Consider the following 18,757-nt stretch of genomic DNA (forward strand, 5'->3'; position numbering starts at 1 on the left):
GGGTTCCAATCATAAGCAGACCCAAATGTTGTGTTCTTGGGTAAGGCACTTTATTTCTATTTCATTACTCAACGAAATAAGCAACTAGTTTTGGTTACGGATGTCCTCCTTGTGACATTAAGCCGGAGATCCCGCATTTGAAGAGAGCCACTCCCTGAGCATGTTAAAGCTCCCATTGTGCTTAAAAAAAAAGTAGGGGCCGATCCCCATGAAAGGAGATCAAACTATCCAGCCCAGCCTTACGCTGCTTGTGATTAGTACATAACTGGAGTAACGACTAGAGAGATGTTACAGCACACATCAAGCTCATGAATGTTAAAGGATGTCTGTTAGACCTTGTAACACCAATAAGCAAATGAGAAATAGTGCGTACTTGCACCAGGAGTGCGCCAGCCAGTTCAGCCCATCCAGCTGGTAGTCTCTCAGCTCCAGCCTCTCCGTTCCTCCAAGGTACAGGGGCTGCTTCTTAAGGGCAACAAATCTGGGTCTCTGCTTAAGGACCTAAACAAAGAAGAAAAAAACAAGAAAAACTTGAGATAAGACAAAAATCAGCGTTTGAACTGCCCAGGTACAGGGGCTGAGTTTTAAGGGCAACAAATCTGGGTCCCTGCTTAAGGACCTAAAAAGAAGACAAAAGCAAAACAAACAAAAAAACATTAAAAATACTTGAGATAAGACAAAAGTCAGTATTTGAACTGCCTAGGTACAGGGTTGCTTCTTAAGTTAAGGGCAACAAACCTGGGAAGCACACAAATATCTACCATGAGACAAATATCTGTGTCTGAAGGGCATGGAAGAAAATGTACTGTTTGAGCCACAAACACACACAACTTATCAATGGGGTTAAACCTGATTCAAAGGAAGCTTGAAGTTTGGGCTATCTTTTGGGCCTGACTCTACTTGTTGTAATATTGACATGATCGCAAACTTATGGCATTCTTGAGATAGCAGTGCAAGACTTAGTGTTGCACAAGATTCGGCTGCCTTGTTATCAAAAAGGCCATCTTTGATCCTTGTTAGTTTTGTTACAGCCTGGTGGAATATTCTATGATATCAAATCACGTAATAACCTACATCAAATAAAACCGTATCGTAAACAATAGAATCTATTTCTCTGTTCCTTCAAAGGAATCTTTCCGTGAAAGATACAGTTTGTAGGAACATTTTTTCACAGACAGACTTCTACGACTGTAAGGGAAGTTGGAAACGGTCAGACATCTGTTTCCAAATTAAAATATCCAGTTGCTTTTTTTGGGACAAATCTTACTACCTGGATGTCTTACCTTCATTAACGTATAATGTTAGTCCTACCTTTGCAGTTAGGGTATAGTTTGGGTATAAGAGACCTGTTTCTTCCAGATAAATTCAGTGTCACTGACAAAAACTAGTGGAGGCTAGTTGAAACGTCTGACCGTTTCCAAAATCATATCCATATGCTTGAGTAACTGCTTTTTGGCATACCTTTGCGGTCATCTTGCCCGGGATTTTCTGGGACTTGTTCCTGACGTTGTAGCCGTCGACGGCGTCGGGGAAATACATGGAGATGAGCTCTCCATCCTCCCACGAGCACTCGGAGTACGGGAGCCCCTGCCACTTCACTAGATAGTCGGGAAACCCCGACGCAGAGTTCTTCGCTGGCTGTTGAGCTGTCGGGGTGATAAAATTGTGACTGGTTAGCGTTTTTTTAAAAGGCATTGAATTTGTCGTTACACATCCATGCAAAAATATCCGACAGCAAGGTTGGGTGAAACACTACGACAGGAGTGTCAGCAGCTATTAGAAGACGTGGACCAAAAGTGGAACAGAGCTGCCATTAGTTTCAAATTTTCCTCTTTCTTAAACTTGCTTCATCACCTTTTAGAAATCCTTGACGTAAATGTAAAATCTGGTCTTTCTCTGAATGTTGACCCGTCTTGGCAGAAATCATTCCAATCTTTATGTTCTACTTTGCTTCAGAATCTTGCCTTTCCTTTTTGGGGCTTGTTTCATCAAAAGTGGACTGATCCTTTTTTTTTCCGTACAGACAGGTCACTTCGTAATGTCAGCTCTGATGTGACAATGCCTAAGACGAAGCTCCTAGGACAGCTGCATGCTTGTCACAATCATGCAATACAGAAAGGCTTTCAGCATACACGACCAACAGCAGATGTAATTAACTCCTGCAAACTTTGACAAACTACTTTTCTCCTGAGCCAGTAAAGAATGGATGATGTGCAGAAGCAATATTGACAAGACAAAGCTGATTTGGCATAAGCATACAGCAAACACTCTGCATACAAACAGACAACTTTTCTACACTGACCAAGAATCATTTATAATTACAACCATGGAAGTTTTCCAGGTGTCATAAACGACAGAACATAAATTCATTTTGGCTTAAATATTTCAACAGACAGCAAACAACCTTGCATTCACAATATCTTTGCACAGACAAATGAGGGACATAAAAGCATTTCATTTCTTGTCATTGCATGTATGCAGAATAAAAAAAAAGAAGATGCTCGACAGGACAACCTAAAAGCACACATGAAGTCACTGTTAAACGGTCTGTAACAGAAACATGACAAGAAATGAATTACTTTTATGCTTTGTCACACACTGCCACACTTTCACACATGACCATGAAAAGCAGTAAGGACAAAAAGTTTGCACACAAGCCTGAAACCCAGCTGGGACCCCCGTCACACATAGCCGACCATGGCTCTCTCCTGACCACGGTAGGGACCAAGCCATGAGGAAGATCATCTGTGGTTGGGGGTTGGTCGGGGAGGTTGACCTCTTGATTTTTGTTGTTTGTGACAGCTGTCTTAGGTTAAGGTCACATTTCAAAACCGGGGCCCGGCCGGGCAGCTTTTTGGAGCGAAAATAATTATATAAAATACATCAAGATACACGAAAATGTCAAAATAAGATCTGATACATGGGCATGATTTGTGTATATTTCTAGGCATACTTTTCGTTTCTTAAAACATCCCGGCCGAGCCCCGCTTTAGAAATGTGACCTAAGCCTTACTAGGCCTAGGAAAAAATGTTGTGTTTTCTGTTTCAGACCAGAGAAAAAAAGGGTCGTTTAATAGGTAGGGATTATCTTTTTTTTCTTGTAATTTTTTTGGGGGGCTGGTCAAAACTCTACTGATACAAAATACAATACAGTTGAAGTCAACAAAGTATTCTGAAATGCATGAAGACCTTGTTTGTCTTGCCATGTCAAACTTAAATTTTGTGCCATTATGCACTTTTATCCTTCATTAGATAGGACAAGCAGTGTTTTTACTTGAATAGGAAGTAGGCTCAATAAAAATACTATGTATGTGACTCTACTGCCCACCAGGTTTTTCTAGGGTAGGTAGGGAAACAGCCAACGCAACATTTTTTCTTAGGCCTTACTAAGTGTGAAAAGTAATATTTTGCTTGGCAGCCACAAGAGGAGCTGGAATCGGAATGATTCTAGGCTACTCCCAACCCAGCACAGACCTTGCTTGGCGAGTGGTCGGGAGGAAAGTCATGGGAAGGCCCTGAGTGTGTGACAGGGGCCTGAGAGTGAGGGAGGGAGCGAGTGAGAGAGAAAGAGAGAGAAGCTCCCCTACCAGGAGCCCCCTCGTTACGTGACACTCTCCCACCTGAGGTCTTGCTCCTGTGGGCTGAAAAAGCAACACAGGTACTGTAAACTCACTGATTTTCGCCGTGGTTTCATTTCGCGGTAGAAGCAAAAAGGATGTCTTTGCTGTGTTTCATGTTTGGTGTTGGAAAAATTCTGTAGCTCAGTTTTACTTTGGAATAGCATATTTGTGATGTCGAGATTTTTTTTTTTAATTAAAAGGTCACCGCGAAAATAAAACCACAGCGAACATTTCAAGAATTACAGTACATCACATCAACTAAACCCATCCTAACAAGAAGAGCACAAAACTTTTTTTCTTCACATTCCTACCCAACATTCAACAACTGTTTCTATTCCTGTTATAATGGTTGAACTCAATCCTATGTAAACTTAACTTATTTCCATAGTACAAAGCTTAACTTTCTTATAACTTATTTCTCATGTTTCAGCAATTCATTTTGGGTTCAATGATACAGAATGCTACATAATAGCCTGATTACATGAACCATTACTACATTGTGTAATAAATATTAAAAGCATGAAGATAAAACTGCAGATATCTACTTATGCAAGAACATGCCAGTGCTGGTCAAAGACAAAACCTCCATTAGCGTCCCATTAGTTTCTTTTATGAAAAATGGTATTGGACTTTACCACCTTCATATTTGCGCAAAAAAGGCATGTGAAGTATTCACTTTGTATGTATGACACTGTTAAGAAAATGTTCGCACTGGCATATCCATAATTTGCATGCATTAATCAATGCTGCATCTTCAAGCCTAGTTTTTAAAAATCTAGTCCATATTTGATTTCTTGGGTGTTGTGAAAATGCAAATAAAAGATCTGCCGGTGAGTTCTCATGGCATAAATGCAGTAACTGAAATGCCTCTGATCATCCCTACACATTGTCAATATCAGGCTATCAAAATATCCCAAAAGACTAGATATCAAACTTACAGTCAACACTGCACAATAAGACCACTTCAGGAAAACAATAAAATATGGTCACTATAGATAGACTTCTTGATGCTTGTATCGATGGGAAAACTTTATCTTAAAAAGGGACTGTCAAAAAGTGGTCACACTGGTCAGGTGGTCCTTATGAAAAATTGGTCACTTGTGCAGTTTTGACTGTACTTTCACTTGAACAAGTTTAAAGTGGATACTTATATATATAACAAGATACAATATGGAAGAGCAAAGGGTATTAGAATGAGCAAAGTTTCCTGAATGTTATGATCCAAACGTTATGATCCAAACACACGTTAACGTTAGTAGTAAGGAAGTTTGTGAGTAGTAAAGGGGCAAACCTTGCCAAACGAGAGTCCATGATCCAAACACACGTTAACTTTAGTAGTAAGGAAGTTTGTGAGTAGTAAAGGGGCAAACCTTGCCAAACGAGAGTCCATGATCCAAACACACGTTAACTTTAGTAGTAAGGAAGTTTGTGAGTAGTAAAGGGGCAAACCTTGCCAAACGAGAGTCCATGATCCAAACACACGTTAACTTTAGTAGTAAGGAAGTTTGTGAGGAGCAAAGAGGCAAACCTTGCCAAACGAGAGTCCACACGTTGAGTTTGGTCGGGATACGGTGGGGACAAAGGCTTTGGCTGACGTCACGGTACCACGAAACATGCGAGTTGTGCAGCAAACATTGCAAAAGCAAAGAAGTGCCCACTAAACACTGATTTTCTCTACCACATGCACAGCCATTCACTTGCTGGGGATGGAGATGCATCGTGCATCTATCTTGCTACCAAGCACTGCGCTAATGCCTTCAAATAAAAAAAAAACACAACTACGAACAGTTACAATTGCCATTCGTTTCAACGTGCAAACAGATTCAGTGCTTCTAGCTCTGCTGTTGCTTGGACTGAAGTCAGACCACATGCCACGGTGCCTGCTGGTTTTAACGAAGACAATGACATGCAGAGCTGTCAGGGATTAAAATTTGATTTTGGGAATAGGTATAACCTAAAATTTCGGGTGCGCAGGAAAATTTTGCAGTTCGCATCATGCAAAAAGAAAGCAGAATTTCAAAAAACAAAATCTTATACAAACATGCACCAGTGCACCAACAGTCAAAAACTGGGAGTACAAACTAGCATATGCACCAAGCATTTCGAGCCATGGCTAGTTATGATTACTATGTGCATGGCGATAAAATGTGTCCCACCACCACTGCTGGTAGGGGAAGAACTCAAAATCAAAACAGGGCTGTGGTGCAAATATTGTGGGAGATACAAGTGCAGTGGCACATAAAAACACAGTAAGCCAATTCATTGTTTAAACTGCTCATGCTCAGCAAGATGCATTGTGGGTAAAATGTCAAAGTTGAAGGCCCCTGAGACATAGACGGTACACATCTGGACATTGTTATGTAAACAGACATGATCTACACGTGAACTGTTTACAAGTTAGCTGCCTTCACTTTTGACATATTACCCACAATGCTTCTCACTGTGCATGTGCAATTGGAACCATGACCAGGCCTATTACGTGCATGACACTTATCAAATGTGTCCCACCAATGGTGAGGTTGGGGGTTTGGGGTGAAACCAAAAATCAAAATAAGGCTGTGGTAGAAAAAGTACAAACCGAGGGAGATGTAATAAATGCAGCGGGGGCACATTAGAAAGGAAACAGACGTTCGCATGTTTGTGGTACCGCGAGAGCCAGCCAAGCGCCGGTTGTCCGCCCCCGTATGCCCGGAACGTTGCGCGGGCGAGACTTACATTGCGTGCCATGCTCAAGCGGCTGTGGGGCGGCGGGATACGCCGGCGGGGCGGCGGGATACGCCATACCTATGATTCTCTCCACCTGCTGGTAGGCACTCAGGAGGTCTTCGTTCATCTCCGACTGGCACTCAAGGTACTCCAGGTCCTCTGGGGATGCCTGGTCCTTCCTACAGGGGTACAGGTGTCAGGTATTGATAGATAAATAGATAAATTATAGGTATTCCTTCAGCCTGGTAATATAGCTAGGGGTGGGTACAGAAAATTTAGGTCCACATCTGGTTCAGGTCCAGAGGATCAGGTCCAGGTCCAGGTCCAGGTCCAGACCTGAATCTGGACATAATTGTCTAAGAAAAGTTGTTAATGAGTGACAGTCAAAACAATGGTCCATTTCGCTAGAAAGAAATTTGTTTGGTGGAGTATTTCACTCCCAATGGCGCTCTAAAATCCTACAAGGCTAACAGCCTCTGTACAATTGACTGTAAAATTTGGTAGAAATGACTATAGACTCTCCTCTACTTTGCTATTGTCATTTTCTTTGGATGATAGAAAACAACAAAACATACAAAGGCTTAGACCATAGGGCGTTGTTAAGAAGTCTTATATTGATGACAGACTTGTTTAACTTTAAGGCCTTGCAGTACTTAAGGTCAAGTAACGCCTACCACTGTTGAAGGTCGTTCTTCTTCTTCATGTAGTTCTCCAGCTTCTTGATGCCCTTGACCTTCTGCTCTGCCAGGGTGGCCTCTGACTCCCAGGTGTTGTGCAGGTGAGACCAGTCCTTCCACTTGATCAGGTACTGGGTCTCCGTCTCGTCTGCTTCCGGGTCGGGAGGCTTGTTCGCCACGGCCGCGTCAGCAGCGTACATCGTCGTTATTGCACCAGTGCCTGGCAGAAAAGGGAAAAGAAATGGACAAAAAGGGAAAAGTTTAGAATTGCGATGAAGTAAACTTGCACATTGCTTCACATGGATAAGGAAAAAGTGTACACACTTGGTCCAATACAAAACTGTAGAACATTGTTCACGTTGTACTCACTCCCTTTCTTGCCGGTCCTGTGGTTCAGAACCCGCTCGATGGCCTCAGCATCATCATTCTCCTCCTCCTTTGCAGCGATCTCCATCAGATCATCCGAGTCGGTCGCATCCGGACTCTCCTCTTTGTAACTAAGACAAACACAGAAGGTCAATTCATTAGTGTTCGATTACTTAGTCTTGAACAACCTGAAATGGTACCACATTCCCCCATCCCAACTGCAGTCATCCACTGCTGATAGAAGTTGGTCTCCAGAGTGTTTGCCTCTGATAATTCTGATAGAGTCGAGTTGCACAAAAGATGTTACAATGGTACTGGTTTCCAATGCTTGGCACTCAGCATTTGGGAAAGAGTATGGCAGTTGAACACACACCAGTACCAGTGGACTAGCTGTAGTGATTGTAGAGTTCAAATGAAGACTCATCTGTCAAGTCAAGTCTGTGTTGGTAGAATTGCACAAAGTTGTGTGGCTCAAGGGCTAAAATGGAGATGGGCACTGCCCTATGCACCATCAGGTGCAGAATGGGCTTTTAATCAGATTTTATTTCCATTGATGGAAGGAAACTGGGTGGTTCAGGGACCATAATGAATGAGTACCAGCTGCGTACCTGACATTAGCAGCAGCTTTTCTCCTGGAGAGTCTTTTCTGCTCCCGCTCGCTCAGACTGCCGGCGCGCTTCCGCCCCTGATTGTTGGCAGCCGACTTCCCCTTGATGGGGGCTTTCCCTTCAGACAACAAGGAAAAACATCAGGATATTAACATCTGGCTCCACTAGGTGTATAAGCTGTTGTTCCTGCATTTAATACTAAATTACAATTTTTTAGTTACAAATTTCCAGTATAAAAGTGCACATTTCAGATTGACTTAGATCTCAACATTCATCATGTAAATCACTGGCTTTTGAAATTCTTTGTACAACCAGTATATAATCAGCTGCCAACACATGGTGACTGTCTGCCACCTTCCTCAGGGTAATACTGACTGGTTCTACTTCGGACTGCAGTTAGGTGTTGCTGCTGCAGTACTCCCCACTGCAGCTAGGTGTCACAGCTGCAGTACTTCACACTGCAGCTAGGTGTCGCTGCTTCTGTACTCCACACTACTTTTTGGGACCTGTAACTAGATTACTTTCACAGTACGGTGTCAGTACAGGTGCATATCCCTACCTCTGACCCTGGCCTGCGGGCGTGCTGCGGGCCTGGCCGCGGGTTTGGCTCGTCTCTTCACTGTGTAGTCATCACTGCTGCCGGAGTCGTTATCATCATCATCATCATCATCGTCATCACCATCACTGTCACTGTTTGCCTCCCAGTTTTCACTCCTGGGGAGAGGGACAGGCAACAAACTTTACAAAGGGTTTCAAGGTCCAAGTGATTGACTTGCAACTGGAAGGTTTTGGGTTCAGTGTTATGTGTTGAAGAGAACCCTCCTTGGTAGGGCCCAGAGGTGTAAGAAAGAAAGAAGAGAGAGAAACAAGAGAGAGAGAGAGATGTAAGGTTGGCTGGGACAGGATCATGAGTGAAGAATGAATACTGTTGATCACGATCTTGTGTGTTTGGTGATCTGTAAGGAACTTTCAGCACCCTGACTGGTTCATATCAAAAGAGTTGAAAAATGGTAAAAGTTTCTTTCTCTGCTTAGTACTTAGCACTTACGAGAAAGAGTATGGGTTGAACACCTCCCACTACAAGTGGACTAGCCATCTGCTGTAGTGGCCTGTGGACTATAGAAGCAGAGATGGGCAGTGCCATTATATACTAAAGGGGTGTGGGGATGATTTTAAATTTAACTTTTACATTCAACTTTCAGGATCAACATAAAGGAAAGGCAGGTAATATCATCTACATCCTGACTGCAAGAAGACAGTACTTGTACAAACTATTTCTCACATCCCACTGAAAAGTGTTTTGCACATTAGGCACGTTCATGGTTTGAATGCTACTGCCATGTCTCAAACTTACGATTTTCTTTTTCTTCTGGATTTTGCTGATATGTTTTTTCTTCTTTTGCGGTGATCTTCATCATCGTCTTCATCCTCGTTATCTTCATCAGACTCCTGCAGTCAGACAAGAAAACAGGATTTAACAGACGATATTGCCACAGTGGTCCCAAGATTCAAGAAGGGATATTTAGTACATGTACTACAGATTAAGAGTAAAAAGCAGCACCTTTAACCTTGTCCACAATACACCAACCATGACTGTCACAGTTAGCGGTTCCACCAATGAGAGAGTGGCTGCATGTCTGTCAAAAATTTGCATTTTCATGTTTTCATTTTGCATCACTTTGTTTTGACAGCGGTGGAAGGATTGGACTATTGTTGATGAAACATGAAGACTATGCACAAAATAACATGCAACTTTGAACTGTATTGCATCACAGTGATCTCACCCATAGTGAACCTGTTTGACAGTAAACGGGTTGTAGTCTGCCATGAGTATGATTTAACATCTGAATAACAAAATTTTGATACACCATCCAAATGCCAAATCCACTAATACGTATCTAATCATCCTCAAAATTCATTTACTGTTTACAAAATGTTTGTGATGATTTCAGTTTTTGGATGAAACTATTTTGCACTACACTGGGTGGTGCTACAAAAACTAAACCAGAACAAACACTAAGTCTTAGAGATTCCACATAAACAACAAAAGTTATACATGTGTTTGATGGAAAAAGTTGTACAACAAAATGCAGGGCTTGAAACATCCCATGCAATTTGCAAAACATTTTCAACCTTGCCAAGAAAAACTAATAAAATAATAAAAATAAAAAATCACAAGAGTACTGACAAGGTGGCATTTTGGCGAGCTTGAATAAATTAACACATCATCAACCACACACTGCAGACAACGGAAGGAAAGAAGTTTGATCGTTTCAACGATCAGATGCTGCTGTAAGATCACTCAAAAGAAAACAGGTTCCTTGTGTGACCGGGCCGGCAGTACCTCCGTGCCTACATTATATCTGCTGGGTTCCTTCCGGGCGCGGCTGGACCGGCGCACACCGTACATGTCCGGATACTCATCCCACATCTGATAAACAAACAAACAAACAAACAAGAAATCAACAACACAACAATCAGATGTGTAAAATCAGTCAAATAACTACAAACGTTAACTTGAAAGTTCAACTACTAGTATGTTCTATCGCATAACGTGACCGCAGTGGATTGTTCATTCCTTGACAAAGGCTGGTGCTGTTCAGTCGAAAATTTGGGTGAGTCCAATTGTTGTGTTGGATATTACAATAATACCTACAAATGTTTAAAGGTCACAATCATTAAAACCTAGGGAAAATGTCATGTTTCCTGTCCTAAAAAAAAATTAGGGTTGGCAGGTAGGGATTATCTTCTTTTTACCACTTGGTTTGCCAAAAGTGATACAATACAAATATAACGAAGAAAAACTGAAACGTATGAGGACACTTATACTTTCAATGTCAAACTTCAATTCTGTACATTATGGTTATGAAATCTGTAGACATATTTATCCTTCATTACATACGACAAGCAGTTTTTTTACTTGAATAGGAAGCAGGCTGACTAAAAATTCTAACTGGAAACAATGTGACACTACTGCCCACTATATAAAAACAAACTTCAAGTCAAAGAAAAGGCGCTGTGAGATCGCAGAACTAAAAGCCAACGTGCTGATTTGAATAAAGTTCCTAAACGGGGAACATGCGACTCCAGCGTCTTCTCTGAAGATGTGGCGTAAGTGTGAACGGTTGGCTTGAGGTTGTCCTTCCCCACATATACTATACTACAAGCCAAAGAAAGTTCTAACGTTACCAAAAACAGTACAGAAGAAGTCTGTAACTTTCCCACCTGTTTGAGATCGGCAAGTCTGTCCTTCTTGGGCATCTTGCCAGCTTGGTCCTTATTATCAGTGGCTTGATCATTCGATTCATCTCCATCCTCCTCCTCCTCCTCCTGATTATCCCCCTTGGTACTCTCATTTCCAGACCCGCTCTGAGAACTGGACCCGGACCCTGACCCGGACTTGGACTCTGATTCTGATTGGCTGCCGGAGTCGGAGCTGCTTCCTGATTGGCTGCTGGAGCTGGAGCCGGATTTTGATTGGTCCTCATCGTTGCTGTCCTCTGACCCAGAGTTACTCTCATCTGAGCTATGAAAAATCAAAGAGAAGAAAAACTTTGAATATACAAAAGCAATAAGCTCAACTTCAGACAATCAAATCAACGTCAGGGCTTGAAATGTGCACCTTTGTGTACCAAAAACTAGAGCCATGCACTTGTAATCATATCGCATAGGTGCACTTGTACACCTAAATATTTTGTTATGAGCTACTACTATGCAGGACATTGTTGACAAGTGTCAGAAATAGCATCTTTGTTGTACCATAAATTATTTAAGATGCAAGCTCTGAAGACAGGCGTAAGGTTTGTAATTAAGTTCTGTTGGCATTTGTGTTGAACACTCAAAATCTTTTCTGTGCGCCTAAATGTTTGGGTTAGGTGCATACGTGCTCCTATTCCAAAGAAAGAAATTTCAATGCCTGAATATAGAAAGGTAATCTGAAGAATAAAAATGACAAACAGATAATTATAAAATTATGTTAAAGGATAACTCAAAGCACAAACCTAAATTGACATTTTAAAAAAACTGGATACAAATGTACAAAGAAAGGCCATCTCTACCTTGAGCATTCCTTTTGGCCCTCAGGCTATTTCTACTTGTTTGACGTTTGTAAAATAACTTGTACACTAACTAACTAAGTGTGGTGGTTTATTTGTATGTGATGATTATTATAACAGATTTAGACAATTCGGGAAAGGGTCAGCTTTTTTCTGCTCATGTAAGTTCGCTTTGTTGTGAAATAAACATAAATAAATAACTTTGTTTTCATCATCTACTAAAAACAACACTACAGCAAGTACACAACACCAACACAAATCCTTCACTTCCACATCTCTTACCCTTTAGTCATCTTTCTAGCAGCATGGAAAGTGAAAAGGGAGAAGAAAGTTACTTTAAGTTTAAGAACATTCCAAGACCTCTGCAATCATTCAAACTTATTAGTTATACTTCAACATTCAAACACTTCAAAACTGAAACAGCAACAAACGATACTGCATTTTCTGAAGTGTGCTGTGCCTTAAAGTTTTCTTCAGTAACATACACAGCATACACTTTTAAAAATCATGCGGCTGTACAGTTTGAATAGCTTGAACAATGGAAAACCACATCAATGTAGCATGTTGTACGACTTCAAGTGACTGACATGGAACGGTCCATGGTCAGGGTTAGAAAACGTGTTTTGGTGGTCGCGCTAATTTTCTAGGTGAAGGTGTAATATAAACTGGACCTTTTCCTGCCAACCATTGATATCTCTATCCACTATTTTCACCCCATAGTATTGTAGGCTTTCATTGTGTCCGTACAGATGGAGTCTGATATTATCTGCTACTTCCCAGCGAGTTAGCAGTGGGTTTGACACCCCTGGTCACGGAATATCACAAGTATCGAGCAATTAGAAATTACACAAATGTTCTGGAGGCATTCTTACATTTGTATACATATAAGATCAATTTTGCGTTTATTACACAATGACTTGACGAGCAAACAGATTTTCCCAATCTTCAAAGAAACACATACAAGCTCTCTCATACACTTATTGTTTGCAATGGCTAACAGTAACACCAAGCTTCTTAAAACTTTGAAAGAGCCGCAAAAATGTAAAATTTGCAACTAAAACTTGTCAGACCAGCAAAACGGCATCTACAAAACCTGCCCTATCTCGTGGCAGTCTCAAAACTGAGATTCTGTGCTTCGTTCTCAAAAAGACTACGTAACAGACACCACTGTTGGTAAAACTGTTTGACTGGATAACATGTAGTACAACATAACTACCCTCACTGTTGTTTTTGTATAGCAAGCTTTGTGATAGCAGAAATCAAGGGTACAGAGCAGTACATACATGGGGAGAAAAATATGAAAGCTACTCACATCCATTCTAAAAATTAAAGAGGTTGGAAGGTAAAATTGTTTAACAGTAGCTTCTACTAAACCAAGGCCCGACCATGCTTTCCATGGCTGTGGAGGCCATTCAGTAAAAATGGGGTCAACGCCCTGATTTCCAACCTACATTAACAATAGGTAACTATGTGTAACCAATGAACCACAGAAAAGAAAGCTCAAGCTCCTTAAAAACAACAAAACATGGGCAATGTAGTGGTTTAAAAATATACAGTTTGACATTAGTATGAAAGTCTGGTTTCATGAGTCTATAACATGCTAGTTTACAATAGAACCACAGACGTGGGTCTTCACCCTTGCTGTTTGTTCTATTTAATGTGCTACATTATAGAAAATGGCCTGTCACAAGATAAAATTGATTAATAGAACGATCAAATACATTTTCTGGAGAAAAACAGCTAGAATGTTTGCCTTCTCAAACAAGTCATGACAGCTTATACTGGGCAGAACACAGAGTAAACATACAGCAAAGGTCAATTTTTCAACTACACAACTGAATCAACACTGTCAAGGTTTATCCATTAAATACTTCTTTTAGCTGTACCAAAAACTATCAAAATTGTACATCAAATGATCTCAAAAGACACTGATTAAGCTAGCCAATGACAAGAGAGTAGCAAACAAAAAACTGCTGATACAAGAACACTGCACCAAAAATGCATATTTCCCTTCTACACAACATACTGACAAGAAGAAAATCCCAGAATATATCAAAAATACATTCTTATTTGTCTAATTTCTACAAATATCATAACCAAGGAATTATTCTGTACACACTATACCCAGGTCTTTGCCACAATACCAGCTTTTGAGATAGCTTGAAGCCCAGTCAGTACAGCTGTGTTCTCCCATGCCAAAATAATCCAAACATATTTGCCTGCCACAAAACACATCAACAAAGAGAAAATCTGCAACATATAATGGAAGATACATCTAAAATTGTCTAATATCTATGAATATTAACACCATAAAGTTACTCCGTCCACACTATAGCCAGGTCTTTGCCACAACGCCAGCTGCTGAGATTGTCTGAAGCCCAGCCAGTACAACTGTGTTCTCCCTTGCAGAGGGCCCCTGCCGTCACAGACATGATGTCATCGCTTACATTTCAAAATGAGCTGACCAATGGGAGCGCGGGCCCCTCAGAACAGGCATTTCATGAGGCAGGTAGCAGCTTCAACGTACAGACTCACAGAGCTAGCTGTTCTGTGGATAAGCTAGGGACACGCAGAGCTACTATAACTGTAGTACATCGATGTACATAAGGACAAAACAGTTGGAGAAGAGATACCCAGGAAAACTATACACACCGATAGTGAATGTCCATTTGTATTGGTAGAAATCAATCTGAAGTGAACTTGAGCTTTCCAACACAAAAATTGTAAACACTGACGTCACAGAATCAGTGCATTCCTCATTCTCTGACAAAGACTGGAGTTAGACAATCAAAAATCTGGGCATGTCAAATTTTTGTGTCAGACTTTACAACTTGAAGTTGGCCTCAAAAGTTCAAGACAAAGACTTTCATTTAAGATAGAGCTTTCTTTTAATCTACCTATCTTCTATAGAAAAGGTTCTTGATATACAGAACAGTCTTGAGGCATCTTTTATTTGGTATGAACCTGCGAAATACGTTTTCTAATAAATTTTGTGCTCAAGAAACTCTGTACTTTTGCCTGCATATATAACGTCCTTAATCTATTACTTTCGGTTTCAAACCTTCTCCTTTAAGTGTCTTGCTGTAAAGCAAGTTACTCTGATAACTTACAGCCTCATGCTATTTCATTTGTATATCATCAGCCTTTTTTTCAGAGGCTGGAAAGTTCAAAGTTCATGTACAAAGTTTCAACACCTTTGACAACTGACTGAATATGCAAACTTTCAAAGACAATGAAAAGCTTGAGTAGAGGCCCCATTACTGCTTCAAAATAATTTGTAAATATGTAGATATTAATTTCATGTTTATGTTTATGGGGTGAAAGTTATCAAAGAAGAGAGGATACAAATGTATCTTTTTTTTAACAGCATCAATAAAATTAACTGTGTCAAATGCTGAGACAAATTCAAGACTACAGTAAATTTCTAATGTTCATCATGTTCTTCACAGTTTTTGAAGGGTTTTGGACAAATTTCATGACTAGTTAATACACTGAGAAACTTTCCAATGTGCTTTAAAGCAGTTGACACTGCCATTCCAAGTTGCTTGGCCAACTGGATCAACAGAAAGACATTCACATTGGGAAAGAAACTAGTTTGTAGTTAAGAAAGAGTTCTCTTGAAAATAGTTTGTAACTTCTTTGCCAAACTCGTCAAACAACTGCACGTCTTTGTGTAAAACTTATCCACGCTTGTTTTTGCATACAACAACAAGAATGTAAACATACACTTGACATTGGTAAACAATGTTTTTAGACTATTTTCTCAGCATTTAAGTGTCAACAATATAATTACTAAAGCTCTAAAGGTTTTATGATGTGCAAAATTTACTACATTATAGCATGAAACATGGTACATCTCATGAAGAAATAATACATAATGCTTCTAACAGTAAATAAACAATGTCCTTCAGTGGTTCCAGTGGCTGAAAAAGCATCGTTTACTCCTGAAGCTCTAGCAAATTCATTTCTCAACGTAGCTCAAAACCAAATGGCTCGCGTGGACCTGTGGACATTGTTCTACACATACAACAGCAAATAAACCGCAAATTCTGTAAAATGTGGAAAAAGACTACGTATCAGACACGACCAATGAGGAAAAGCTGCTATTCTACTACTACTAGCATTGGGGGCTAAAAGTATATGTCAATTCTTTGGCTGTTTCTGTTCGGCATAAAACTTAAAACATCTCAAAATCTAGGATAACCTTCCTCACATTTACAAAGAAATACACATAATATTTGCTGTTAAAAATAAACTTTTGGTGTTAAAAATTAGAGCAGTAAAAGCCCCAGAGGTTCAATCCTGCCCTAGTTGTGTTGACTATGGGCTGGGGACAGGGGAGGTTTCATGGTCTATTTGCCATGTAAAGACTGGCCCCTCTAGCTACTGTAACCTGATCACCATATTATCAGTATAATCTACCACAGTAATCACACAAAAACAACAAAACATGGGCAGAAAAGTGCCACAATTCTAGTAGTAGGCAACGCTGAACAAGAGTATGGTTGTTCTGGATCTGCTTTCAAGCAGGAAAGGGGCAAATATTTTTCTTCAAACAAAAATCACTGAAGGTTTTAGAATTCAAGAAATTCTTCACTTTTCATAGATAAAATTTACTTATATTTCGTTTTATATAAAGAACATAGCATCAGCAATGGCTACAGGTAACAACAAAGGCCAGAAAACACGGTGTGTGAGCAGACAGCTAGGTCTGGTGAGACCAGCCCTTCCAATTTCACACTGCGTCATTAGACCCTCCTGTGGGCCTCACGGCTGAATAACAAACAACAGATTTACGTTTCTCTGCTTCTTTACTGAAGAAAGAAAACGGCTACAAAACGGGGTCAATAACAGAAAAGGCTGTTCTGTGTCTTTTAGGGCAGTCAAACTTGTACCAAATGGTTCACTAGGGCAGGGAACAACAAGGCACAGACGGATGGTAAAAAATTCAACAAAAACAGCTTAAAATCAAGATTTTCACAAAACCCATGAATATCCCTAAAATGCATCACAATTCTGTTCCACTCAACATTCTGATCCAGGAAAACCAACCCATTTGTAAGTGGGCCACAGCCAGGGGCAGCCAGGCCGTGGTTTCTGCCTAGTGACAAGGGCATGCACAATCAACCACATTCACAATGGCTGAACACCACACCTCGCCCTCAAACACACTTCCTCACAAAATATCCACAAAACCAGCCACCACAACGCTGCAAAACTCCCCAAATCACAGAAAACACCACCCAGAAGGAGCTCCATGCAGTAAGGATGGGTGCACAGTACCCTGACTGCTGGGTAGCCGAGGTGGACGGGGAGAGCTGGGTGCCCGACATGGCGGCCGTGGTGTGGGGAGGATCCTGTATGACCTCTACAAGTCTGCAATGCAGCAAAATGGGGGCCCCTTCAAGGGAGCTGTTTCTCTGTTACATGTAGTAGTAGGCAAGGCTGCATGTGGAACGTTACTGTATGTTGTCTGGGGCATGGTCTGTGCCGAGTGGTCTCGGCTCTGGCAAAGTGTTAGGGGCTCAGGAGTTGGTCTGGTCTGGACGTAGGTCTTCTAACATAGGTCTGAACAAATCTGTGGAATCTTCAGCTATAAGACATTATTCAAGCCTTCAAAATAGAGATAGCAGGGCATTCTCATTAACAAAGATCCCCGATAAAGTTAAATTTACTTTCTACGTGTAAAGGGCTCAGGAGCTGGTCTTGTCTGGACGTAGGTCTTCTAACATAGTCTGTGTTATCTTCAGCTAGACTTTACACAAGATAGCTTCAAAATAGACATATATGGCAAGACGTTGTCATTAACAAAAGCTCCCAAATAAAGTTACATTTAGACAGACTGTTAATTCTGTGTTGAAAAAACCTTGGACCAATTTTGTCAGAGTTAGACAACTACAAAGGTAAAAAAAACTTTCAGAAAGTTTTCTTGACATCTTTAAAATAGACATAACCAAGACATTGTCGTTAAAACTATCATTAAAAAAACTGTGCTTATTTTAAGTTAAATTTAAACACTTAGACTGTTGATTTTGTAATATAAAAAACTTTGTTACAGATAGACACCTACAAGTTTCGAAAACTTTCAGAAAGTCTTCTTGACACCTTCAAAATAGACATAACCAGAAATTGTCATTAAAAAAAGGTATCCTGAAGTAACATAAAAATTTAAACACTTCTAACGTTCAAGTTCTACCGTTAATTCTTCAACCAAAACTACGGACTGATTTCTTCAGAGTAAGCTAACTTGAAACCTGTAAAATCTCATAATAGATATCTCACAAAGTTTTTCTACCAAGTTTGACTTATCTCGAAACAAATTACACCATTCTGGAATAACACATACATGTAGGTACATACTTGGAAAAGGAAACACTTTTGAAGGTGTTCAACGATTCTAGATCTATATGTTACCAGAACGGAGTCAATGGACACAAGATGACATTTACACTTCTCTTCCAATGTTTTCTTTACATGAGTACATTGTCTTGATCAAGGTTCTTTTTTCTATTTGCCATTTTCAAAATAAAACAGTCAAAACTGTCCAAGAAGGGGACGAAGCCAGGGGACTGACAAAATCTGGTCTATGTGGACAGGTGATCGCTATAGACAGGGTTCTTATAGTAATACTTGTGATGGGTGTTTATGAGAAACATTATTTAAGGGACTACCAAAAAGGGGTCAAATCAGCCAGGTGGTCATTATGTAGAGGTGGTCATATATAT

The 18,757-nt window shown here is 40.4% G+C and overlaps 1 protein-coding gene across 1 annotated transcript in view; it reads right to left on the reverse strand.

Annotated features, from left to right (window-relative positions):
* LOC118431536 (chromodomain-helicase-DNA-binding protein 1-like) overlaps nucleotides 1–18,757 on the reverse strand; it is a 90,076-nt gene that overhangs the window by 63,927 nt on the left and 7,392 nt on the right. Inside the window, exons 4-15 of the mRNA XM_035842780.1 lie at nucleotides 12,315–12,329; nucleotides 11,203–11,503; nucleotides 10,334–10,408; nucleotides 9,332–9,426; nucleotides 8,537–8,691; nucleotides 7,978–8,095; nucleotides 7,373–7,500; nucleotides 7,001–7,223; nucleotides 6,336–6,505; nucleotides 3,588–3,641; nucleotides 1,462–1,646; nucleotides 358–501 (exon numbers count right to left, since the gene is read on the reverse strand). Coding sequence (XP_035698673.1) covers nucleotides 358–501; nucleotides 1,462–1,646; nucleotides 3,588–3,641; nucleotides 6,336–6,505; nucleotides 7,001–7,223; nucleotides 7,373–7,500; nucleotides 7,978–8,095; nucleotides 8,537–8,691; nucleotides 9,332–9,426; nucleotides 10,334–10,408; nucleotides 11,203–11,503; nucleotides 12,315–12,329 — 1,663 coding nt within the window. The remainder of the gene's footprint in view (nucleotides 1–357; nucleotides 502–1,461; nucleotides 1,647–3,587; nucleotides 3,642–6,335; nucleotides 6,506–7,000; nucleotides 7,224–7,372; nucleotides 7,501–7,977; nucleotides 8,096–8,536; nucleotides 8,692–9,331; nucleotides 9,427–10,333; nucleotides 10,409–11,202; nucleotides 11,504–12,314; nucleotides 12,330–18,757) is intronic.

The sequence above is a fragment of the Branchiostoma floridae genome, chromosome 2 (assembly GCF_000003815.2).
Source record: "Branchiostoma floridae strain S238N-H82 chromosome 2, Bfl_VNyyK, whole genome shotgun sequence".
NCBI lineage: Eukaryota > Metazoa > Chordata > Leptocardii > Amphioxiformes > Branchiostomatidae > Branchiostoma > Branchiostoma floridae.